The sequence below is a fragment of the Maniola jurtina genome, chromosome 12 (assembly GCF_905333055.1).
Source record: "Maniola jurtina chromosome 12, ilManJurt1.1, whole genome shotgun sequence".
NCBI lineage: Eukaryota > Metazoa > Arthropoda > Insecta > Lepidoptera > Nymphalidae > Maniola > Maniola jurtina.
This window is the reverse complement of record NC_060040.1, coordinates 11,823,594-11,850,266: the sequence shown is the minus strand read 5'-3', so window position 1 is coordinate 11,850,266 and position 26,673 is coordinate 11,823,594. Positions and strand designations below refer to the sequence as shown.

Below are 26,673 nucleotides of genomic sequence, written 5' to 3'. Positions count from 1 at the left end.
TACACCTTTGTAATCATGCTCATGTGGTGGCGCGAGCGCACCTGATGGAAGAGATTTACTGCTCTATAAGTCTAACTCGATGTTAACAGGGCTCTCTCCGTCACTCGTTTCCACTCGTTTAATACAATCGTAGTTCCAATTTCATTTGAATTTTAAGCAACCAAAGTCCATGAAATTTTGCAGACATATTCTAGAAACTAATATCTGTGTCTGTGGTGTTCTAGATTTTTCTAAAAATATGTAGTTTTAAAATTACAGGGGCTCCAAGATTTGTATGAAAATTTTAAGACCGCGTAATTTTGAAACCGAATATTTTAACAGAAATCTGGAAAACCACAGACATAGATATTAGTTTCTAGAATATGTCTGCAAAATTTCATGGACTTAGGTTGCTTAATATTCAAATGAAATTGGAACTACGATTGTATGAAACGAGTGGAAACGAGTGACGGAGAGAGCCCTCTTAACATGTAAAGTTAGTGGGAGTCATCACCGAGCTATTTCCTTTGATTTAATTATCAACAAAACATAATGTGTTGTGCGCCGTTGTGCAATTATAGTTTCCTGAAATATGATATGGTTGCATCTACGGACAACAATATATAGGTTGCATGTTGTTGATATGCTATTTTTTGTATAATTTGTTTCCTGATTTTTGTTTTACTCAAAATCTCAAGTTTCTAAACGGAATTGTTTCAGCCCTATGTTGATAATATGTCAGCCAGTTACTATGCGATAATGTTTATTAGTTACAAGCTTACATTTTTGTAGGACGCTTTTGACGCTTGATCTATGAGATTTGCTGCTCTATAGTCTTACTCGATGGTAACATGTAAAGCTAGTGGGAGTCATCACCAAGCTATTTCCTTTGATTTAATTATCAACAAAACAATAACGTTTCCTCCGCCGTTATGCAATATAGTTTCCTGAAATACGATATGATTGCATGTTGTTGGTATGCTAATTTTTGTATGATTTATTTCCTGATAGTGCCCTAGACTTTTGTTTTACATACTGACTTAGTGAATACACGAATGGCAGCACAATGGCCTTAGTTTTTTTGTTTAAGAATATTAGCCATGCTACTCATGACTAATACTCCCCTTTCCCCTTCAATTAAGCGTAAAGCTTGTGCCAGGAGTGGGTACGACAATAGTGCAACGGGTGGGGTTTGAACCTTTCGGAATTCAGTCAGCTCCTCAACCGTTGAGCTATCGAGGCTTCAATATTATGTAAGTACTAAGTACCTCCCTTAGTTCTTACGTACTTTGGTTATCTTATCTAGCCACTATTATGCCTTATAGGCTATAACCATATCGTCCCTGAGGCCACTCCTTATGTTTCCCCCATCACGACAAAGGTTTATCTGTCTTTCCTTCCGTCTATGTCAAGACCCTTGATATCATATTGATACTGAACTGGCTGACCTAGCCAGTATTATCACAGGTATTATGCCCTATATTATCGTCCCTGAGGCCACTCCTTGTTTTTCTTGAAGCTTTTTTATGATCTAAAATTTAGATTCTAAATAAATATAAAAGGGAATAGAGAAACTGACTGATCGACATAAATTCAACGTACAGTTCAACCGTGAGCCTTTAGATTTTAAAGAAAATATTTTAAAAATCTAAATGCACATGAGTATGACGCCCTATTATAGTTGAGCGGATATTTCGCGGAAGTTTTTTGAAGTCCGTACTTATTCCTTTTTCATCAAAGATTTTTACAAATATTTTTTCTGTTTTGCCTGATTGAAATGGAAAGTTTCTATTCGTTGAAGCTACCAATATGGAAGAAACATCTGTCAATCTATTTTTGGGTGAAATTCATCAGTTCACCATGAGTTAAATTAGGAAATGCCTATTAGGTCGGCACGTGCATAACACATGGGTCAGAGCTCTCTAGCAGATGTTTATTTTTATGCTCTCCCGAGTCCCGATATTATGCAAATTGCAGTTTCGTGTAAAGTGATGACTTAATCTAATTAAAGTGTCAGAGCTAAATTAGAGCAATGTTGTTCCTAAGTGCAATACGCGTTAGGTCGAGAGGCAATCGGGATATGAGGCGGGGAAGACGGGGGAGGGTTAGCGTGGGGTTGTGCGGGTATGCGGGGCGTCCCCACCCCGATTGCCACCTCGGCCTGTCGCGTACTACAGATACTAAACTAAAAAGCTTAGTGCGATCCATCTCCTTGTTATTAGGATAATCTTTTTCAAACGAAAAACTTAGTTTTAAAATTTAAATACATATTTTTGTAGAATCGCTATAGTTACCTAGCAAATTCATAACCCAAATTGCGTTATAAATTATTTAGGAAGTAATTTTGGCGATGTATCCGAGTGGTGTCTGCATAACAATAGATGTTGGTCAGATGGTCAGGAACCACGCTCCGCGCTCATCTGATTTACATTCGAGTTTCTACACTGGCTATAATTAAATGTAAAGTTATAAGTTTTAATAGGTACATTTCGTAATCACTGCGCCAGGTGGTGAGCACTGTGGTCTTATAATTAGAGGTCTCTGGTTCGATTCCTGGCACGAATAAGTAAAGGAATAAATCCGAAAACCGTAAATTTCTGGTCACATCATTTAAAAAAAAGTGTTTAAATTTTCAAAGTAAGAAAACTATACCAAGTAGGTAGGTATCATATGAAAGGGTTTTACCTGTACATTCTAAAACAGTTCTTTATTTATTATTATGCATAATAGTTTTTGATTTATCGTGCAAAATATCGGAAAAATACCCGACTCCGGAACCCTCGGTGCGCGAGACTGACTCGCACTTGGCCGGTTTTTAAGTTAATATCTTGCATATTTGCATTTTATCTTATGGTGTCTAATAAAGCATTTCTATTTCATTCTTTTCATTTCATTCGCAACGAAATTTGGCTTCACAATACAACCGGGCACCGTCTAATCTGGCACCGCTGCGGCATTAGGTCATTTTGCCCCAATCTATACTAATAAATAAAATTGAATGGACTAACCTTCGGAATGGCTAAACCTATTTTGACGGGACTTTCACAGGCAAGTAGAGGATTAACCAAGGAGTGTTTTTCTACTTATGCACTGATATTTCGGAACCGATTTGCGTAATTTTTTTTTAATCGATAGATGAACTTTCGACATTGTTCCATAAAAAAATTTAGATTCCAACTCCTCAATCCTGATGCTGCATCGGATCTGATCAATCCACGCGGGCGAAGCTGCGGACATCATTTAGCATATAATATTTTAAGATAACACATTAATGATATTTAACAATAGCTTGGCCAATCTTCAACAAATTATTTATTTGGTATTTTAATTGGAAAACCTTGTATAGCAACGTTACGCAATAAACGATTGGTTACGGAAGGATTTGGACGTGACATTGTTAGCAGTTTTACTTATTGTTTCCCGTAATTATTTTATCTTTTATTAATTGTTTCGTTCTAATTATTGCTTATGTGTTACAAGGTCGATTGTTCTTCCTATCTCGTTATCAACTTGTTTAAAATTCTGTAATGAGGTCAGAGGAAGAATCTAATAGAATTTGCAAGAATAATATTGAATCACACTAAAATTATAAAGGCGAAAGTATGTGTGTATGTGTGTGTATGTGTGTGTGTGTGTATGTGTGTGTGTATGTTTGTTACTCCTTCACGCAAAAACTACTGTACGTGTGTTACAAGGTCGATTGTTCCTCCTATCTCGTTTGATCAACTTGTTTAAAATTCTGTAATGAGGTCAGAGGAAGAATCTAATAGAATTTGCAAGAATAATATTGAATCACACTAAAATTATAAAGGCGAAAGTATGTGTGTATGTGTGTGTATGTGTGTGTGTGTGTATGTGTGTGTGTATGTTTGTTACTCCTTCACGCAAAAACTACTGTACGTGTGTTACAAGGTCGATTGTTCTTCCTATCTCGTTATCAACTTGTTTAAAATTCTGTAATGAGGTCACAGGAAGAATCTAATAGAATTTGCAAGAATTGAATCACACCAAAATTATAAAGGCGAAAGTATGTGTGTGTGTGTATGTTTGTTACTCCTTCACACAAAAACTACTGGACAGGTTTGGCTGAAATATGGAATGGAGATAGATAATATCCTGGATTAGCACATAGGCTACTTTTTATCCCGGTAAATTAAAGAGTTCCCACGGGATTTTGAGAAACCTAAATCCATGCGGGCAAAGTCGCGGGCATCAGCTAGTAGATTATATTTTGTTTCAGGAGAATTTTTAAGACGGTAGGTAATTTTTGTAGGTAAAATTTACAAAAGTAACAATATCACTTCTAAGAGCTAAAAAGTAGGTAAGTACTAGTTAACTATTAGGTTATTTATATGTTAATTTTCGTAATTATAGGTAGGTACTTGTAATAGAATCACATAAGGCACTCAGAAGGTCAAGTCAAGTCGGATCTAACCATACTCTCAAGTCATGCTCCAGAGCGTAACATCCGGGCATACAAACACCACCTTCCTTGCCACATTCATATTCTCCTTGAAATTACGTAGGTAGGTATTACCCGCGCAATCTGAGAAAGGATCGCTATATTTACTCTGTGTTAAAAGTCATGTCAAAAGCACGGGTTACCAAAGGTTAGGTAGGCGTACTTTTGACTGAAAATATGGATCAAAAAATAATTAGTATGAAATTGAAATTAAGCCCAATTATTACCTACCGATATGCCCAGCCCAGATTGCTACAAGGTAGGATCCAAGGAATATAAGAAGGAAGCGGGCTAATGGATAGGGTATGACAATCTTAACAGGGCTCTCTCCGTCACTCGTTTCATACAATCGTAGTTCCAATTTCATTTGAATATTAAGCAACCAAAGTCCATGAAATTTTGCAGGCATATTCTAGAAACTAATATCTATGTCTGTGGTTTTCCAGATTTCTGTTAAAATATTCGGTTTCAAAGTTACGCGATCTTAAAAATTTTCATACAAATCTTTGAGCCCCTGTAATTTTAAAACTACATATTTTTAGAAAAATCTAAAACACCACAGACACAGATATTAGTTTCTAGAATATGTCTGCAAAATTTCATGGACTTTGGTTGCTTAATATTCAAATGAAATTGGAACTACGATTGTATGAAACAAGTGACGGAGAGAGCCCTGTTAAGATTGTCATACCCTATCCATTAGCCCGCTTCCTTCTTATATTCTTAGACTTCATCGTCATTTACCACACCGGTGATCTCGCAGTCAATGGCTAATTTTGTTATGAATTATGACAAATTAGGCTTTTTTCTTAATCTTTATTTTTTTTTTTGGGACTTTTGTCCGACACGGACACGCCGTCTGGGGGAATAATTTGTATTAACATTATTATGTCAAAATCTTCGGTAGATTCCTAGACATTACGTAAGACTATCGAATCTGAGGTAGCTGCGTTGGAAGGTTTAACTGTGGGCAGTAGGTCTAACTTGAGTTGCCACGCTCCGTCGCTGGAGCAAGACAGGCTGTCGAGCGCGACGTTCATACCTTCATACCTAACTTAACATAAGGCTTGCTGGTCGAGACGATTTGTTACCAACTTTAAACAAATCGCAAGACTATCTCCTCAACATCTCCCTCGCCCGTCACCAAACCGGACAGGTCAGAAACCGGTGGGGCAGCCAGTGATTGGATGGGTGATAAAACACTCATCACCAACCACCCAACACAGCCAAACCCTCTGCTCGGAATACTCAGAGGGACACGCAGCAACACCCCCTCCCCGCCAGGTCAATTAGCCATGGCCAATAATATCCCATGAAGAGAAATCGTTAACCATGTTACCAGGGTACACTGGCCCAAGCGCTACTCTTCCCAAAAAGAGGAGGCACACGAGGAGGTTACCTGGCTGGTACCCCACCCCAAACTTCATACCTATCCCAACAAGGCTTGCTGGTTGACAGGATTTTATCCGATTATAAAAGGGGGGATTATTTTACTGAGGATTATTTTATTTTAGGAGGGCGATTAATATTGCATCTATACAAATTCCATACCGACATTTTGCAAGAAGAAAATGCGTTTCAGGTTTTCGAGTAATTGAATGTACCTACTCATAGGAACACCGCAGAAGAAATCTAGATGGACGTTTCAATTTGCGTATAGGTACATAGGTACGTGGAAGCAATGATATTTTATAGGTATAGTCGAAGTAAATTCTCACCTATTTGTAGGTTTTCCGAGACCTCGATAGATACGAAACACCGTTAGAAGGCGCCCTTATTTACCTTGTACCGTATATTAAATGAATCGAGATAGGCACGGCAACAACTAAAGTGGTATTAGAGAGGCAAGTGAAAAGAAAATGGCTTGGAGGCTTTTGCGCGTATGTAAATTGATATTTTCTTACGGTTTTCTTTCGAGTTAAAGTATGAACCTTTCAAAAGCTTGGTTGAATTTCATAAGGTTCTAACTGTACAATAGAGTAAATCTGTGAACCGATAGCCCACTGAAATCCTAGGATATATTTATGAAATTTATAAATCACTAGCTGATGCCCGCGACTTCGTTCGCGTGGATGTAGTTATTTAAAAATCCAGTGGGAACTCTTTGATTTTCCGGGATAAAAAATAGCCTATGTGCTAATCCAGAATATAATCTATCTCCATTCTTAATTTCAGCCCAATCCGTCCAGTAGTTTTTGCGTGAAGGAGTAACAAACATACACACACACACACACACACACACATACAAACTTTCGCCTTTATAATATTAGTGTGAAGTGTGATGTGACTAGTTAGCTGACGTCCGGGACTTCGTTAGCGTGGATTTAGGTCATTCAAAATCCAGTAGGAACAGTAGGGATAAAAGTAACCTAAGTGTTGATCCAGAGTATAATCTGTCTCTATTCCTGAGTTTCAGCCAAATTCATTCAGTAGTTTTTGCGTGAAAGAGTAACAAACATATACACATACACACATAACCTCTAGGTCCTAGAGGTTATAACAAAATATATATTTGCCAATATTATATTGGCAAATCTGTTTTATTACGGTAAAACCGTACCGCCAAGCATTCCGGTATTATGCCGTGTAGAAACCAAAGGGGGTAGGATATAAAAAAACTATCATAAAGCGGGCTAGCAGGTTAGCCCGCTTCCATACGGAAGACTGTACCATGACCTACCACCAGGTGAAATTGCAGTCAAGGGCTAACCTGTATCTGAATAAAAATAAAAATTATGCAAAAATATTAATTTTATCGCAAAAAAGTCATTAAAAAATTATGTAAGTATCTTAAATTAATAAAGTTAACATTTAGTATCGAAAGCACACCCAGAAATTAATAAATAATCATGCATGTCCACTAAAATATATATAAGACACCTTATTTTTGGTAATTGCCGAGATCCGACACACATAAAAATGCAGTTTACAAAAGAAAACCGCAAGTAGGTAAACATAATAAAATATTCAAAAGTCGTTTACAGTTTAATTTTACTCGATTCAACTTGTGCGCAGTTGGTTTATTGTTATGATAAAATCAGGTGATAAAACGAAAAAACCGGTCAAGTCCGTGTCGGACTTGCACACGAAGGGTTCTATACCATACAGCCCGCTGACAGACAGAGACGGATTGACGTAGGCTTAGTAATAAAGGCCCGTTTGGCAGCCTTAGGGGACGGAACCCTAAATTGGCGTGAAGTAGCTTACTTTCACAGACTAAAATAATAAGATAGACAGAGCTCTCGTCAGCAATTATTATTATTACTAGCTGATACCCGCGACTTCGTTCGCGTGGATGTAGGTTTTTTTTTTAAATTTCCGTGGGAACTTTTTGATTTTCCGGGATAAAAAGTAGCCTATGTGCTAATCCAGGGTATAATCTATCTCCATTCTAAATTTCAGCCCAATCTGTCCAGTAGTTTATGCGTGAAGGAGTAACAAACATACACACACACACACATACAAAGTTTCTCCTTTATAATATTAGTGATTATATAAGCAGTTTATTAAAATGCAGCTACAGTCTTGTGTACTCTACGCTAAATGTGACGTCAAATTGTACACTTCTTCGAATAGGAATAATAATTCATTTTACTACTGAAATTGAATACTGTGGTCATAGGCATCTTTGCCAAACATTCGGCTTCTCCAGTGTAGCTTCATATTCTCTGACGATTCATTTGGGGTCTATCTTACTTCGTTAGCCTATAGCTATCTCATTAATTAATAGTACAAAATTGCCTACAATATCAATTAGAATAAATTGTTTGATATCGGATCGCGTTATCGAATTCATTTAGTATGGCAGTTTCGATTAGTGATAATTCAAATTTTATAGAACGTAATCTGTTAGTGATAAGGAAATAGCTTTAAAGGCTGCAGCCTTTGTTGAAAAATGTAATCCAATTAACTTAATGGCACTCGTTATTGCTGCAACATATTAAAAGCATTATGTAAAGATTTATCTGGCAAGATAAGGTTGCGTTTATTTCATAGAGACATAAAGGTACTGGCACATTGTTCTTATTATGCTTACACAGACGAACACAGAAGAGAATAAAAATTATGTTAGGCACAACTATGTAGTTAGGCGTATGCTTTTAGTATTACAGGGAAGAAGCTTCTTTTACTGGCAGACCAGTCATTGTCTTTATAACGAGTGATATCTGCACGCAACAGAGAAGGTGGTAATAGATGTAAAGACAAAAATCAACTCTACTTCTTTCACCACCATATTCCGTTACATTTCTTTCGCGTATATGCCAAATAGAGACCCAGTTAGGTACTCATAAACACCTTCTTTGCATAATTACCTCTTCCAATCAGCTCTAGAATTACCTACTAGAGCCACGTAATATTACCGTGCCAGAGCTCTGATCACATGACAATATTATTACCTTTATATTATTACCAATCGCAGATGTATTTTGATTAGGTGATATTAAAATGTTTTTTTTTTAATTTCCAGGACCAAATCGAGCTCTGTGCTGGGGTCTGATACCAAGGAGCCAGTGCCCGCACCTTCGCCAGCTGACTCCGGCGTTTCGGAATTAGAACGAGATCAACATGATTACAGGTAAAAACCTACTTACTAGTTTGCTAATACTTGACCTTACATAATTTCGGCCATATCCTTCAAAATTTGCATCGTTGAGATATTTTCTGCTTCATATCAATGAGACCGGTGGGTGAGCTTCAGTTACGCAGTTTTTTTTTTTGGTAATTTCAAAGGAATCTAATCAGAAGTTAACTGTCAAATGTCTGAGATGCAAGATACTTTCAAGCGACCAATAGTGCCGCTATCGCTGCACTAAAGCATTCATGGAATTCATCGTCTTTTCTAATAAATGTAAAGTAAATTTAATTGTTTACCATTTCAGCACAGCAGACCGTCTCCGCAGTCACGACGTCCGTCTTCGAGCGCCGCGTCTCATGTTACAGAGCTACGGGAGTAGGACGAGAGACGAGAGAGATGCAGAGTTGGCAAGAGTTAGACGAGATAGGGCGTTGTTGAGACAGAGGCTAGAGGACACTGAGTGGAGCTTGTGCCAGAGAGCTGGAGAGATTTCGCTGTTGAAGACTCAACTGAAAGATGCTCAGGTAGGTCAAAACATTTTATGATAGAGTGTATTATTAAGAAAGAATTTCAAACTATTAGCAGCTTAAACGTATCGAACCGATTAAGAGTGTGGCTGATGTAGTTAAAGACGCAATATTAAGACAGGCAAGAAGCAGACAAAAGATAGATATCGCTAGATAGATAGGTAGATCAGTATAGCACTTAGCAGTTAAGGAGTTTCTTGTAGAGAGAGCTTGTAATGTTAGTCTAGCGTATCACATAATTTACGGGAAAGTAAGAAAGAAAGAATTTTTGTAAAATTTGTCAATATTTTGTTTAACAATCTATTTCAGAGTGATTCGAAAATAAAATAATTTCATTGATATTATGATTCGAGAACACCCCTTGCACCGTTTATACATACTGTATGTATGTGAAAAAAACTTTATTCACAGATTAGTGTAAAATATGAAACAGAGTAATAACTTAATTTTAATATTTTTATTCCAATATTTCAGAATGAACAAACCGCCAAGGGTCACGAATACCTGACATTGAAAGCCGATTGCCGTCAACTACGAGAGGCTATGGACAAAAAGGACAAAGAAATAATGAGACTACGGGCTGAATCAGACGAAAAAGACAAATCAGTGAAAAGGTTGCAGACGGAAGTCGACCGACTAACGAAAGACTTGATGGAAAGCGTTACAGACCTAACTAAAACTAAAGAGAGCAGTAAAAATGAAATTGAGAAACTAAAAACCGAAGTAAAAGAACTGAGACAGGAACTCTCAGACGTATCTCTGAGTGGATACGAAGGAATCGAATGTGGACGAACCATGAGGGGGATCTACGATGTATGCAAAACAAATGAATATCACTGGACATCCAGTGACAGTGCTTTAGAAGATGCCGAAGTACAAAGACTGAATGGTGAACTACCGGATTCTTGTGGGGACCCATGCCCAGCCAGCGTTATGGTCGAACGACTCAAATGCGAAATAGAAAACAAAGATGTCCAATTCAACAACGAAAGAAGAAAATGGTCTGAAGAGAAAGACAAAGTACTGAGATACCAGAAACAGTTACAGATGAACTACGTACAAATGTTCAAACGATCTCGCAATCTTGAAGCGGAAATCGACGGCTTGAGGCTAGAACTCGAGCTTTGCAATAAGAATATGAAAAATCTTAACCAACACAAAACCATAGAGTTGTAAATGTACCAAATTCTATAGAATTTAATATTTATTTAGATGTTACTAATGCTTTTGTAAATAGTTTAAGCGTGTTCTTGCCTTGTGTGGTCTGGAAGGTTGTCAGTTACAAATAATGTTATGAAAATATTGTGTTATATATTATTATCAAAGAACTTTAAGGCAATGTCATTCTCAAAAGCTGTCTTCAAAAAGAAGTAGTTCTGCCTTTAAAATAATACTAAATTAAATATTACTGACGCATACTAAATTAAATGTTGTAGATATCAACTGGTAGATAAGTTTGATGCTCTCTATTCTAATTTACTATCACTTAGGTTGAAATGTGTAAACCAGACTTTGACTTTGCTTAGACTTAAGTTTCAGTTGAAACGAGACAGATTTATGGCAGCCGTATAGCGCTGTCTCGTTTTAACAGTGTCTTAAGTCTGAGCAAAGCTCTATATTAGCCTTAATTTGCCAAAAGTTGGCAACTCAATGGAAATCAGAGGTGATTGCGATCGATGATTGTGATTGTAGGGGCAAATTATGAAATAATTCACTGTCTTTACTTTTTGAAGAGGGTTAAAGTGTCTCTGTCAATTTTTTTTATATAGTGTCAATTGGAGTCTATTTTAGAGATTTGTATATATAGACCCTATGTGGCTAACTCTGCTGTACTGAGTACAAAATCTCTAAACTAAGTTAAAATGACGGGTCAGTTTTTTTAGATTTGTCAATTTAGTTTAGTTTAGAAATACCTAGTTTACAACAGTATTAGCCACTATGTAGCAAACTCAATTCAAAAAAGAACAATAGTAGTTAGTATCATTTTTTTGTGTTTGTTCTAACTTTTGGCAAAAATACAGTTGACGTCATGTAAAAAGCACTTTGATTTCGAATCTTTGACAGTGCAGTCGCCATCTGCAGACACATCTAGAGCTCTTTTTACCTGGCACCAATTGTTGAGATGGTATTAGATTTTTGGACCTTAAAGCTGATTTCATTTCACGCAACGAACAGCATGCACCGCAGTGACGTCATTTAGTTTTTCACAAGTACTGAAAAACAAAATGACGTCATGATCCTACTTTTCACCTATAGTTCACCTTTCACTGATAGGAGTATCAGTATCAGTTTGAATCGTTTCAAAATTGTGCAATTCTACCAGATGACGATACCATACTATCGTAAAATCGGTTAGTATGATGGAGTTGGGAAGAAGGCATAGGGGCTCCTAAAGCTTCCTCTAAATATTTAGGTTCTAACCTACTTAGTATTTGTTAGGAATGATCCATCTTGTAGGATAGGTAAGAAACCATTGAGTTTGAGTTCTTGTGCTTGTCTCTATGGACCCTATGGCTTTTTAGTACAGAGGTCGCAAAACAAGTAGACTAATCTGTCTACTTGTTTTGCGACCTCTTTAACTAAGTTGCAAAATGGTAATTTGTGCAGGCCATGAAATACTTAAGCCCAGCTGAGGTCTGCGGGGTGATCGCTCAGTGTCTAACACTGAATGATAGCCACCAAGCTCATTTGACATTAGTTGATTGTACATTGCTGCTTATTTGGGCATATTAAAAAAAATTCAAAGAAAACCTTCAAAGCATTAAAAATAAATGTCAAATGAGCTCGGCTGTTCAGATTGGTTGGACTACTTGTTTTGCGTGCACTATACGCTATTCATAAAAACGTGCATTTCTATTAAGTATATTTTTTTGCGTTCTTTGCGTTTCGTCTCGTAAGGTGTGATCAGCTTTATTTGAAAAATACTCAACTGACGATTAATTTAAATGCCCCTTTTAAATTATTGTACATTTACTAGCATAATAATAAAAATTAAAGCAATATAGTTACTTTATAACGAAGAAAATAATACCTACCTACTATTTTACAAAATATTACTAGCTATTGTAGATAATATTATTAATAATAATACCTATTTGTTTTAAATACATATTTGTGTTTTATTGAAATGAAACAATAATTATTTCAATTTAAATTTTATTTTTGCTTTTAATAATAAGTACATCGGAGCAGATGTGCAATATCTACGCCACACTTTACTTAATCAAGTAAATTGACTTAAATATAAATAAATTGAGTAAAACGACTTAAATATAGCTAGGTAAGTAATTAAATTAATTGAGATCAGATGGATCATGTAAATAATTGAACACAATCATGAAAATACCTCTTAGAATACCAGAATGATTAATATATTATTAGAACTTTGCTCTCAAACTAGCAAGACCCAAATTCCTTGATCGAAATGTGAAACCATCTCCATGTTTGTTTGCGCCATCTATATGATTTTTAGTAGTCTTTGCTGGTTCCACCTAAAATAAAAACATTTCTTAAATTAAATAAGTAGGTAAATATACTTAAAAGTGAGGAATAACGGGAATAAATCTTCATTTTAGTAAATTGAGTCGATTTTAAGAAAAGTATTATTTCTTTTTAAGAATTTCCCGCTGTAAAAAATGTATAAAAGATATTTTGCCTTTGATCAATATTGATTCAGCGGTTGAGCCAAAAGGTAAGAAACAAATATATTTTTATTAATTTGAGCCATGTTAAGCTTATCAGCTATACGCACGTATTTAGTCACGTTAGTATAGCTGGTACAAATCTATGCTTAAAATGGTAATAACTCTTTTGATCTATTGAACAGCTATTATAGCTCGTTCACACTTCACACAGGTTACGTAAGCATAGACGTAACGCGTACCATTGCGTTATAATGTATGGAACTGTACAAAACATGGCACACCGACCGCTTGCGTAAAGCGTGGACGTATGCGTAACCCGGTGTGTTAGGGGTTTACGCGCGTGTTGAAGTCGTTTGAAGACTAATTCAAATAATATAAAATTCCCGCCAAGAAACATGACTGTTCACATTTTGCTCGGCCGTTGTGTGAGCGAGAGGCAAGCATCGATGGAGGCAAATGATTCGATTCGATGGTACCAGAGACTAGTGTTGTTATGGATATCCATATCCGTAACCGAAACTATCGGATATCCGAAATAAAAAAATATCCGTAACCGTAACTGAATCCGTAATAAAAGTTTTGGATAGTTTCGGATAGGGCGGAGTCTAACTAAATACTACACTCGTACGAATTAACTGTGGAACACTCCGCTGGAATGCGACACCTTCATCAGTTCACATTTTACAGTTCCTTAAAAAATTAATATCCGTAACCGAAACTATCGGATAATCCGAAATAATTTAATATCCATAACCGTAACCGAAACCGATATTATTTTTTACCAATATCCATATCCATATCCGGATCCGAAATTATATATCCATAACATCCCTACCAGAGACAAAGTACCGACTTCGTGCAATCGTCCTACGGATGATTCAACGTGACCTTGGATATGTTTGGTTTTCCTTAAGTACCTAGGTACCAACACCAAGTCACAGCGCGCCAAAATTAAAAGATCCGAAAATTAATTAGTCATAGACGTGCTAAAAATATAACTGTCCTTTTCTACTCAGAATATTACGTGTACAAAAGAAGGCCGTAGATTATACATCTATAGAAGGCTTCTATAGATGTATAATCTACGGCCTTCAGAAGCTGACGTCAGTCATGTTCGATACCACAGCTTACGGCCGAATTTAATAGGTATTACTGTGTGCCAGCAACGTTGTTATTTATCAAAAAATACCATACAATTTTGGACAAATAGCAACCACTTACTAAGTATCTTAGCGATAGATTACAGATATCATTTATTATTACTAATTTCGTTCGATACCAGTCAATACCCGGTAGAGATTACTCATCGAACTTTAGAAAGAGACAATCGACAGCTTCGGCTTCGTAGAGCGTCGTCTCTGTCACTCACATCTATGTAAAATTCTGACGCTGACTTGTCAAGCTCAACGAGAGAGACAAACGCTCTACGAAACTGAAACTGCCGATTATCTTCTCTGAAATTCGATATGACGTAATAATGTACTGGTACACCACGGAATTGAAGTACCATACTTTGCATTATTCCATTACTCAATATGGAACTCCTGCTAGGTGCTACCACAAACTTGGAGTACCTATCTAGCATACTTTGCGCTATTCCATTTCTCAATATGGAACTTGTTATTCCAGCGAACTGTTATGGAATTACACAAAGTTATTTTTTTCAATTATGTTTTGCTTTATGTATTGAATGATTTATGACCATTTTAACGTACTCTCTGGTGCAGTGGTGAGTCTTGTGGTGAGTCAGTGGAAGGTCCGGGGATGTCCGGGGTTCGATTCCCGGTAGGGGCAATTTTAGGAATTCATAATTTGTAAATTGATCTGATCTGGTGGGAGGCTTCGACCGTGGCCAGTTACCACGCTACTGGCAAAGCCTTACAGCTAAGCGATTAAATAGCGTTCCGGTGTTGATGTCGTATGGAAACCGATAAACGGATACCTATGGGTTTAATAAAAACTGCTATACTCCTTCCAAGTTAGCCCGCGTCCATCTCAGCTCAGATTGCATCATCACTTACCACCAGGTGAGATCGCAGTCAAGGGCTAACTTGTAATCGATAAAAAAAATCTATAGACATTTGTATGAGTCATTGTTTTACCGTACCTGAGTAACATCTCCAATAATGGACCGTTTTCTCCACTTATACCACCAATACTCGACTCCTAAAGTGATACAAGCCAGGCCAATTCCCATGAATATAACAATGAAGACACCGCCGATGTTCTGTATAGAGATCCCATCTGACTGATCATCCTGCTTCTCACATTTGATGGCGTTAGGGTTGTTGTTCCACCAGTTTTCCTTTAGCTTCTCCAGTTTTCGCTTGTTCAGGAGTTGAAGAATGCTGTAAGTTTGTGAAATGATTAGGTTTTCTTCATTTTTAGTGTTTCAGTTTTTAGTTAAATAAGATCCTTATGAAACGCTAACCTATTGTGGCAGTCTTCACATATTGACACTGATACATTGATATTGATACAGGCTAGATAATGCTACTACGCACTCATACGAAAAGATCATACAGCTGGATGAGCTGAGCTAACTGGATGTTGCCAAAGGTATCTTCAATTACTCGCTATTGAGCCTGAATTGAGCATAAGAAGTTTTTACTACGGATACGGGCTCCAAGATACAACTATGACCTATTTCATAAAAATATAACTATCAAATATATAACTTTCTAAGTTCTTTATTTATTCATTATAGGCAAGCTCTTGACTACAATCACACTTGATGGATAGTGATAATGTGACCTAAGATGGGACGCGTTTACCTTGAAGATGCCTACTCACTCTAGTTTTACAGATATCCGAAGCGATTCTGGGAGCGTTGAACTCTTGAGCTACCAAAATTCTGTAATCTTTATCAAGTTAACGCCTTTCATATAGACTGACTCATTTGTAATTAACATCAGATGAAGTCAAAGTCAATCAAGCACTTAGTATTTTGTTCTTAAAAACAAACCAATTCATATAAATGTAAACATAAACGTATAGGCAATTCAAACACTAACATCACAAATTGACGTAAACACTCGTTGAGGTAATTTATCGGTTAGTAATGTTAGCATAAACGGAACAATTCATTTAAATTTCAATAGCAGTAGGTAGAGACTAAAGTTAATTTTGTGACGCGGCTGAATGTCACCCGGTCACCTGCTACTGCATTATAAATTATGTGCATTTACTGTTGCATCAAGGAAAAATATGTAAAATTTTAAAGTGAAAAGTATTTCAATTCTAAGTAGCGCCAAGACAACTTACGCATTATTAAATTGGTCCTTCAAAGGTGATCCCTGTTGGACTGCGATCGCATACGGTTTCCTAGAAAACTCATCGCCAACCATTTGCAAATCACAACTTGTAAGTACGTGGTATCTGACATCAGTAGCATCCCCAAGCCAAGCAAACCCTTCACTAGAACTCTTGGATGCTAGCACCCTTTCTATAGCTTCATCTATGGAGTTCGGAAGACCAGCTTCCTTCATGGCTTGCCACATTTTGCTGTATTTGTCTGACACAGGGTAGTCCCAAACGGCTAGTTTTGCACGTTCAACATCGCTTAGGCTGTCATTTAGACTCATTTCCTTCCATATCCTAGAAATAAAAGAAATCTAAATATTCCAGCCTTGTATAAACTTCAGTTTCTGTAAAGGCTTTTTAAACGTAAAAGGCTATTTAACCAATAAAATTAAACTACATTACAGAAATGATCGATTGACGTCCACAGCTGGTCATGATCTTTTGCTTGGTTATGGACATGATTTCTTGCTTAGTGGTGCTCCACTATGATGTATGGTATGGTGGAGTATCACTTGTACTCAATGGCTCCCAGCGACTCGATTAGATCAACCTTCCTCTAATGAGAGTTGCCACCTAATAGTCTCAACATTGCATTTTCCGACGCGGGATTGCCGATCTAGCTTGAGAACCCAACAATTTCTATGTTGTTTGAACTGAGAAATGAGCGATTTATTCGCTTATAATGAGGTAAACAACTGAGTTGCTAGCAACTGACTTTAGCAGCATTATCGGATTTTTGTTAAACAAATGACAAATCTTAAAATAGCCAAGATACCTACTTCCGAACAATACCATATCCCACCGTGAGATAAATTCTTATCAAATAACGTTATCACATTATCGGTCGTGCACCCAACCTAAAGATTTGTTCCATTTTCAAACAAAATAAGGTTATTTACTTTTTAACACTTTATTATTGCTGGATGAGTTCAACGCTCATATTGTTTTGGTTATTTTCTTCATGCAGATAAACATTTAGGTAGGTAACCATATTTTATTTGCAAAGGTCAAGGCAATAAATTAGTTAACATATTTTTTAACCAACAAACGCAAAGATCGTCCTAAACTCCTTTTTCGATCTATCCAGAACCAGATCTATCACTGGTTTAATATCATAATATTGTGATAATATCTTTCGTCGGTCATCACGTGCAACTTTGCCGAATTTTGCTAACCGAAGTAGGTACTATTCCTTACTACTTCGAAATCGCATTCTTACTTCATTTTCTTCATTTTTCTATCATCTTTTTCCTTTTCTAATCTACTTACTCATAAAATCGCACTTCAATATCGGCCATCCTTTCAAAGTAAGTCATAGCTGCTGAACCGTTCAGCGGAGCATATTGAATTTTGTATTGCTTTGACAAGTCATCCAAGGACTCTATCGGGGTATCCAGACGAGATACAGTTAGAAATGCAGCCAAGTTTGCAGTGTAAGATGCTATGATGATGAACCTGAAAAAAAAATATCCATGATTAATCCTAACTAGATACTTATGTTGGAAGATTCTTACTTTGTATCCTAAAGATGGACCGGCATCGATGACGAGCTCTATGTATATAGAACTCGTCGGTTTATAGGAATTTTGCGAAGTGGGTAGGTATGTGGTAATTTGTATCGTCCGTCTGTAAAAGTTGGAGGGCAGAACGTGCAGACGTTGAATTTTGAACCTGAGTTTACTACGTGGAACAATAAACCTTAAAATAATTAAAGATTTAACCGTGCTAGTGCAGAGAATAAGTGCTAAATAGTTTTAAATGATTTCTAGTTCTATAACGAAGAAATGCGTACCCAAAAAGCCACCAAGTTGCAGCCAGCAGACGTCCGGAGAGATTTTTAGGCGCCTCCCCACCACCCTGAGGAGTGAGTGACGTCATGCAAAACCATAAGCATTCCTTCAACGTAAACTCTCTCTTCTCTTCATCATCTTTGTACTTGTCACGGTTGTTTTGGTAGCTGTATGGACTCCACTTATCGAAGACCCACATGAGCAGACTAAAAAAGTTTAGGAACTAAATCTTAAAAAATGGTATTTTGACAACATTTACTTACACTATGTCCGTTTCTTTAACATGAGCCACAAGCGCAAGAAGTCAAAGTTAAAGGGCTCTTCTATCATGTTGCAACATTGATATATTTGGTAATAATGAATCAATGTAGGTATAACAAAGAAGTACGCTTAGAAAGGTACGCTTACCACAGTAAGATCCGGAAAACTTTGGCTACATTCAAAGAGTCTTCCAAGTAAACAGTTCATCTTAGACTGCATTTTATTATTTGCGTCAAATAATATTTGCAATGGAATGCTGGTATTTTAAACAGAATATATAGATTCTTGGCTTAACTAAAGCGTATGATATAGTCGAGAATATTCTTGCCAAAAGTATCGAGACAAATGTCTTTGAACGGTGATAAAATTCAAATCAAAGAACATTATAGAGGAAAACTACTAACCTATATTGGCTTCAAGCCAATCCAAGTACGATAACGTTATTTAACGATTTATTTAAATCCAACGTTTATTTTATACGGGAATCGATACAAACACTACATTAAGAATATTTTAAATCTTAAGATGGACATAATGGTCAAATTTCATTGACATTTTGTTTTACAATAGCTCTTGTTTTGCCTGTTATCGCTGAAGTTTATGTTTCAATACTGTGTCAGACTAAGAGTTTAGTACTGCAGGGAATTGAATTTAGTCTAAGTGGGTAAGATTATGAAGATTCTTATTATACTGTGGTCGGAATCCTAGAAATATAAAAAATATATAGCGAGCAAGTGAGCGACTTCACTTTTACAGGTTGTAAAATATGTTGTTTGACAAGAATTACAAAAGTCAAACGAGTCAAACTCATATCCGGCAACTACAAAGTCACAAAAGCTTTAGCGCAAGTAGTTAAGTATCCCTGTATTTATTGCAAAACTTTTAATCAGCATTCGTCAGTGCTGCTCATACCAATACTCTATGATTCACCTTGAGTACTTACATCTTGAGTAGCTACTATTTTCAAATGGCAGTAAATCGTCCCTAATTTGGATTGCACTACGCATGCTGTATGTGACGTGCTTCCCATGTCTTGCATATCCGCTTACAAACGCTACCATAAGGTACATGTTCGACATTTCTAAGCTCATTCAAAAGCAATCTATATCTATCTAATTTACATAATAAATACTCAGTGTGCCATGAGGTATGTACGTATCATGTAACTATACTTACGTCTACCTTATTTGTATGAGTGTTATCATGATATTCACTGATTATAATTATTAATAGATCAACTCTTTTAATATAGTTATGTAGGTAGATAGATAAAACTATAAAATATGCAGTTTCTCTCTTGAATCAAGCTTTTAATAGAGTCACCCAATCGTATCGCTAGTACAATCGTATAGCAAGTCGATACCTACCTAGAGAAATGTCTCAACTCTCAAAGTATGTCAACTGGCCAACCAACCAACCAACTAGGTACCAAGGCTTTTAAGTGTAATCCAGCTGATCTGAATTAGGATGCACCAAACGAATGCAATACGTAGGTACAAAATGACGTAACATGCACGTAATTCTATAATTACTTTAGTTAACAATCTAAATAGTAGGTAGGCCTATGTTGAAATTAAGATTGTTACAAACAATACTTTAGTGAATGTGAATAGGTAGGTAGGTAACAAAAGGAAAAAAGTGAACGTAGGTGAGTAAATTAATAAACCTAGGTATTTAGAATACTATTTGAACATCTTGCCACCAAATTACTTTACAGCAGATAGATAAAAGACATCTATTGATTTAAATGTAGAGTAACAATTATTATTGTGTAGCTTTGAACATAATGGCAAGCTAAAATGAAGATAAGAGTAAGGACCAACCAGAAATTAGAATTTCTGGTAATTAGACAATGGTTTCACTGGTGAGTATAGATACCTACTACCTAGTAGCGTGCGCAGTTTTCGACTGGAACTGAGTAAGTACCTGTTTGTAAAACTTCTTTAGACGCCCCTTGAGACTTGAGAGATTACCTACTTGAAAGTATCAAGAACGAAGTAACGTTCATACGTCATTCCTGCCGAAAATGGCCGCTGTTTGAGGCCACCATCTTTATTACTAAGGTGGTATCACAAGTAATTAATGCCACAGATTAAAAACTCTATTTTTTACTAGGGGCTCATTAACTATAATGATTAAAACCTTTCGCGTCATTTAAAAAAAAATAATCCTGCGTTCTTTCAAAATGTTTTGGGTAGACTATCATTGCATGTACCTACCTTTAAAATAGAGTCCAATACTGTTAAGTAACGTATTTTTAAATACCTACCATTACAATTTAAAAAGCCTAGTCAAATAGGAGCTTGAATGACTCATCTGATTTGAAAAAGCAAGAAGTACAGGAAATTATTGTGTCATAATATCTACATGGAAGAAAGGTGTGTCATTGGAACAGGTTTTCACTATATTATGAACATTATTACACAATTAAAAGTAAAACTACTCATACGTCGATACATTATCAAGTATCGAATGGCTTTAGCAGGTTATCATTATCAGTGATCGTGATGGACAACGACTATCATAATGTATAAATAACCTCGATCGAACTGGTTTGTTGCACGAGGAATGTACGGTCCCTTGGCTACAGTTGACTTTTTTTTTAAACTTAAGTTAACTTAAGTTTCCAATTTCTTTTCAGACACGATTAGTTTGCTTTAAAATTAAGTTTAAAGAGAACTGGTCGCGTCTGAAAGGAAATTGGAGATCAAAAGTTAAAGTTTAAAATAAACTGAGTCAATAATAAAAGATGACTCAAAGTGGGTAGAAAGAAAGTTGATACCTATAATATATTATTAGAATTTAGAAGATAACAATTAGCTGATATCAATAGATTATTCGGAATAGATGAACAGTAAAATTCTTATAACTATAACGAAGCAGATTATCTACTTACCTTGTGAAGAAATACGCAGCCAAAATAGACAGCCATACATCATTCTCTAAAACTGTGAGGAATTTAAACAGCGACGTTGGAGTCCTTGGCAATTTCATCAGTATAGTTATGCCAACTAAATCGTAATAAGGAACCGTAAAATCCACAACGTTTTCCCTTTCCGCCATTACTGATAATGAAGTAAGACCAATATCAGCCCTTTTCTCAATCAATTCCTTGACTATCCCATTCCAGTTACCATTTTCGTCCATTGTACCGAAATTGCCATCTGGAGTCAAAGTTATTTCGTAATCGAATTTTACTATTTGACGAATCTCTTCTATCAAGTCAATGCAATATCCTTTAAAGCCTTTTGGGGCATCGTCATCTCTTATGATGAAAGGTTGTTGCTGAAAATAAATCAAATTTGTTGTTTTGCAAGGCTGAATACTGGCGTCCTTACGCTACCGTCGTGATAACTCTATCTAACAAGCCGAGTTTAGATATTTCTAAATGAACTTGTGCTAGGACTGCTAAGATTAAGCACTACAATAGTCTAATCGATTTTTAGCGTACGTAATGGGGTAATTTGGATTGCAGATTTTTTGGATTTAAATCCTCCTCATCAATCTACTGAGACTAAATCTAGGACCCTTTTAAATTGTAAACCATCAGCTCTTAACTGAATATTAGAAGTCAAAACTGATAAATTAGTCTATCATTTATTGGGCAGACTGCAGACAAACCCAGATTTAATACCAAGTACGATAAGTTGGAAAAAACATCCTACATTTAAGTAAATATCGTCACGGCTAACGTAAAACAGCTAATAACCACACGTGTTTTGTACACAACTGAAGCTAAATAAACGAAGTGAATTTTTATCGTAAGTTTAAACAATGCCGGAGAGTTCATTTACCTACCTCGACGGTCACAATTCTGTAAACCAACTGCGCTGAATAATCACTCATATTATCTGGATCGGTTAGTGATAACGGGTTCAAGAGACCAGCTTTCCATGAACCTAAGGATTTGCTCCCAATAGATGCCCCATCCTTAATAGTCACAGCTGTTAAATCTGTGCTGAACTCCATAAAACTTCTGCCATTCATTGGGTCATCTTCGGGAATGTAAATGGGTGCATACGCAGGGATCTCTTTTATCTACGGAAAAAGATCATTAATTATTCTTATTATAATATCCTTTTAAATGATATCATTGCACAACCGCGTCAACCGTCATCAACCGTCTTCGATTCTATTGAAATCGGCATTGGAATCAAAATGGAATAAAAATTAGAATCGATTCAAATGAAAGGAATGGATTTTAGATAGAACCCTAATAGTTAACTGTAACTTGGTGAATAGTTTTTTATATTAATTCAAAATAATTTTTAATTGTGTGTGGAGCGAAAAATATATTAGCTAAGTAGGTACTAATTTATTGAACTCACTTTGCAAAATTCCATTACTCACAAGGAGCGTACCTACTTTGCAATATTCCACAAAATCCAAAAACCTACCCAGACTAGCTTGTTGTTCCTGTCATGTAATATCTTATGGAATTCCGCAAATTATTATAATAAAGACATTATAATCAAATGTGTTGGTAAATAAACTATGTTTTTTTTTATTAAGTATACCTAAGTACCTAGTAATTTACCGTAGCTATGGAATTTTTTTTGGTATATTTACCTCTTGAAATGCAGTTTTAAGATCCAAGGTCCTGTTTGGAGTATTCTTACCATCGTAGTCGTCACAATTGATATATTTCATGTCATTTGGCCACTTGCCAGAGTCCAGCAGCGATCTGGAAATTCATAAAACGGTAAACTCTACGGAATAAACCAGGTTATAATTAGACGTTCTACATAGCACGCGTGTACTAAAGTCTAAAAAAAAGGTACGTTAGCACTAAGACGGTAGAGGTCATTTACTTGATAGCTAAAAATGTCCTCAAAGACAGATCGAAATAAAACGCAGAGGTGATTTCGGGGTCTCCATTCATGCTGTATGTAGTTTTTATCTTCCCCAAGCGTTCTCTGCTTTTAGCGTCGGGCGTCGGCTTCATGTAGACAATTGTCGCGTCCTTGCATCCGCAACTGATATCTCCCTTGTCTAGAGATAAGGCGAACCAAGCCGTTTTCCGGCCAAAGTACTGGTTCTCGTTCGCAGCGTCTAGAACATTCTTGATGGTCCTTAAACTTCCCACAACGAAGAAGTTGACTATGTCGAGCTCCCTCAAGCTTCTCAACTGAGTTTTTATTTCGTCTTTGCTGAAGCTTTTTACTGGAGTTATGACGTGACGTGTAGGAATGTTCTGGAGAAGCGATTTGTATTTATGATCCATGACTAAAAAAAAGGAATAGGCATGTCAATAAAATCTTCAACACGGTACTAGAGTTGGTGTCACGTAAAAAGACCTGACGGCAGTGGCGAAGGCCGTCCAACGACTGATTGGTAAGGCTGGTAAGGCTCATCTCCTCCTTTAAGCCACCAAGTCCTAATTCCGATTCTTAATCCTAGTATTAATAATGTGCAAGTTTGGTTGTTTGTTATTCCTTCACGCCACAATGGCGATATTTGGAATGGAGAAAGGTTATATCCTGAATTAACGAATAGGCTATATTTTATCTCGGAAAATCATACAGTTCTCACGGGATTTTAAAAACCCTAAATCCACGCGAATGACGTCGCGGGCATCATCTAATAGATCAATAAATAACCCACTGCGCAGGTTCAGAGTCAGAAGCTTGTATTTTTATGTGACCCAACTGTAATACCTAATAATTATAAAAATACAGGGTAGAAAAAAAGGTAAGTATACAAACCAAAGAACTCGTCAAAAATAATAGCAGCATTTGTAATATCTTGCTTCGTAACAATCGCCCTAATGGCTTCAGGCAAGATATCTGCCGGTGGCATGATTTGTAGAAGGAATTTCGTTTGGTTCGCATTGAGGGCACGCCATTGCCGTAGATCTCCAGTCTGCCCGAATGATCCAGAAATTGTTGGCAATGCTAACGCTGCGGTGAACGACTTTATGGTCTCCGAGCCTACGCCGGTCATCGTGAAATCCAACACGACGTGTGGAGTTTTTTGGGCAGACAGCATGTCATTGTATTTTCTGCAAACTAATCAAATAAATAAGTGACTTTAAATTTACCAATTTAAAGTCACTCGCGTGAAGGTAATAAGGAATTTCTCTGGCGGGATTCGAATGAGATCCGCAGAAAATTCAAGTTTACTGACATAACCCAAACCATCAGCAGTTGAAGTGGCAGTGGGCCACTGGAGCCGGAAAATTCTAGAATGGAAACATTAAACAAGTAGGTAAGGCAGTGTGGGGCGCCCCCTAGCAAGATAGGCCGATGATATAAAGAGGGTAGCGGGAAGTGGCAGGATGAAGATGCTTGACAATGCTGTATTGTCAAGTACTTGACAATACAGCATTGTAAAGTCGAAATCTCCTGAGGATGCTCCGGTGTCGGGGCGAAACGTGCGTCGAGAGTAGTGGAAAAGTCTTGTGTGGTGGTGCATGCGAGTGGTGGTGGCAGTGCTTGCTTGGGAACTTGGCTTTATTGCTTGGTTGGGGAGGTAAGCGGTGCTTAGCTTGTAACTGCATGTTTGACCATACAGATTTATCCTGTTGGCGGATTATAGCAAAATAATTTTTAACTGTTTCTTGCTATCTTACCATTTTCTAAAAATGCAAAACCGTTACCTAACTAGTAGGTATAAACAAGGTGATAAAATTAAAGACGTTCCGACCTTGCTAAGCAAACAATTACCTACTACTACTTTGTTTTCTTGGATTCTCAATATCTTACCATTTTCTAAAAATGCTTTGGCGTCCGTCCGATTACCCACCACGATCACAGGGTCAATTGCTAGCCCTAAACTAGGATTTCTTCTGACATACTCCTTGGCGACTTCGAAAGACTTTTCAGCAAGTGCGTTGTTCTCTTCATTGACAAGTACTAAAAAAATGCGTATTCAATGGTAAAGATTTTACAGAAACAGAATAAATACTTTAAATATTAGTGTGTATTTTAGGTATTTACTTACAAACGTTGATATTTTGCGTAGTCTGTGAAAATGAAGAATAAATTAACGAAAACACGTTAAAAATCGTCAGTAAGACCTTCATTTCTTATCTAAAAACTAAATGAACGTCATCATTTTTTTTATATCAACATTGTTAGTCGAGTAACTTGTAGAAGACATACTAATGGAGGGAATAGCGATAGTGAGTCCTGTGTTTGTGCCATCAAGTAACCAAGGTGATGTCCGGCCTTGAGTTGCCCTAGGTAATTGGACTTTCCTACGCTCATCAAATAATAGGCAAGGTCGTATGTATATCTACGGTAAATAATCATAATTACATAGGTACAATGTATTGACTGTCTAGCGTTTTAATACTAGGCCAAAGGATTCTCCTCACAGCTCATATAGGTGGTGACGATACCCCATTCGTAGTAGATGACTACCTACCAATTATACCTACTAGGGACTCGTTCATGAACACGCGGGACGTTGAGCGGAGCGTTGTGCGTAGCGTCGTGCGACACGACGACGCAGCAACGTTCTTAGGGTGGAAGCGACGGGCCTGCCCGCGAAATTCAAATTTTATTTGGTTATTCGCAATTTGTAAACTAATACGACAACGTAGGCTTATGGTATTTTAATTGCGGCAGTGGCCTCACAGGTTTATATAATAATCTTTTACTTGAAAGGGTCCAGTTTAAGAAATTAATTCTCGTATCGACTAATATATGAGAATAGTCGACACTAGAATTATTTTCTTAAACTGGACCATTTTCATTCTGATCATTTTTTTAATTTATTTTCCGTCCTACATAAAAAAAAAGATGCAGATACTCTTTTAGTTTAGAGAAAAACATCAGAATCGACGCCAATTGACTTCGTATTGTACGATTTACAAAGATAGGTAGTGCTAAAATAAAATGTAAACATTACCTACGCATGACAAGTGCAAAATGTGGCGGGTCCCCAATGAGTCACACTCAGTTGTGACATTAGTGTGACTCGTTGGGAATTTTTCCCATCCAATAGCTGTGACTCATTGGGAATTTTTCCCATCCAATGGCACCAGGGCGATTTTTTTCAAATCAAATGTAGCCTATGTCACCCGGAGCTTTAAGACGAATCGATTGACACCTCATTCATCAAAATCGGCCCAGTAGTTTAGGCGCTAAAACCTATTCTCTGTGTGTTCCACCGTAGCATGGAACAC

General features: G+C 36.8%; 2 protein-coding genes across 4 annotated transcripts in view; one reads left to right on the top strand and one right to left on the bottom strand.

Moving 5' to 3' along the window:
- LOC123870341 (leucine zipper putative tumor suppressor 2 homolog) overlaps positions 1-12,653 on the top strand; it is a 119,377-nt gene extending 106,724 nt beyond the window's left edge. For all 3 annotated transcript variants that reach the window (XM_045913597.1, XM_045913598.1, XM_045913599.1), the window contains 3 exons: positions 8,910-9,017; positions 9,322-9,541; positions 10,019-12,653. In XM_045913597.1, coding sequence (XP_045769553.1) covers positions 8,910-9,017; positions 9,322-9,541; positions 10,019-10,720 — 1,030 coding nt within the window. In that variant the 3' untranslated portion in view covers positions 10,721-12,653. The remainder of the gene's footprint in view (positions 1-8,909; positions 9,018-9,321; positions 9,542-10,018) is intronic.
- Positions 12,654-12,689: 36 nt separating this feature from the next.
- On the bottom strand, positions 12,690-25,646 carry LOC123870340 (ionotropic receptor 25a). Its single transcript, XM_045913596.1, has 12 exons — positions 25,485-25,646; positions 25,247-25,396; positions 24,248-24,550; positions 23,354-23,768; positions 23,112-23,226; positions 22,341-22,580; positions 21,439-21,827; positions 18,284-18,487; positions 17,761-17,946; positions 16,453-16,785; positions 15,296-15,536; positions 12,690-13,035 (listed from the first exon to the last, which is right to left on the bottom strand). Exons 1-12 carry the CDS (start codon positions 25,564-25,566, stop codon positions 12,922-12,924), a joined length of 2,772 nt encoding a protein of 923 aa, XP_045769552.1. The 5' UTR covers positions 25,567-25,646; the 3' UTR covers positions 12,690-12,921.
- Between the last annotated feature and the right edge of the window lie 1,027 nt (positions 25,647-26,673).

Bases quoted from the DNA above. Each gene is read 5' to 3' on its own strand.
- LOC123870340 (XM_045913596.1), bottom strand. From the start codon at position 25,566: ATGAAGGTCTTACTGACGATTTTTAACGTGTTTTCGTTAATTTATTCT. The intron at 25,397-25,484 runs GTAAGTAAATAC...GCATTTTTTTAG, and splicing joins TACGCAAAATATCAACGTTT to TACTTGTCAATGAAGAGAAC. The intron at 23,227-23,353 runs GTAAATGACCTC...ATGAATTTCCAG, and splicing joins AGGACATTTTTAGCTATCAA to ATCGCTGCTGGACTCTGGCA.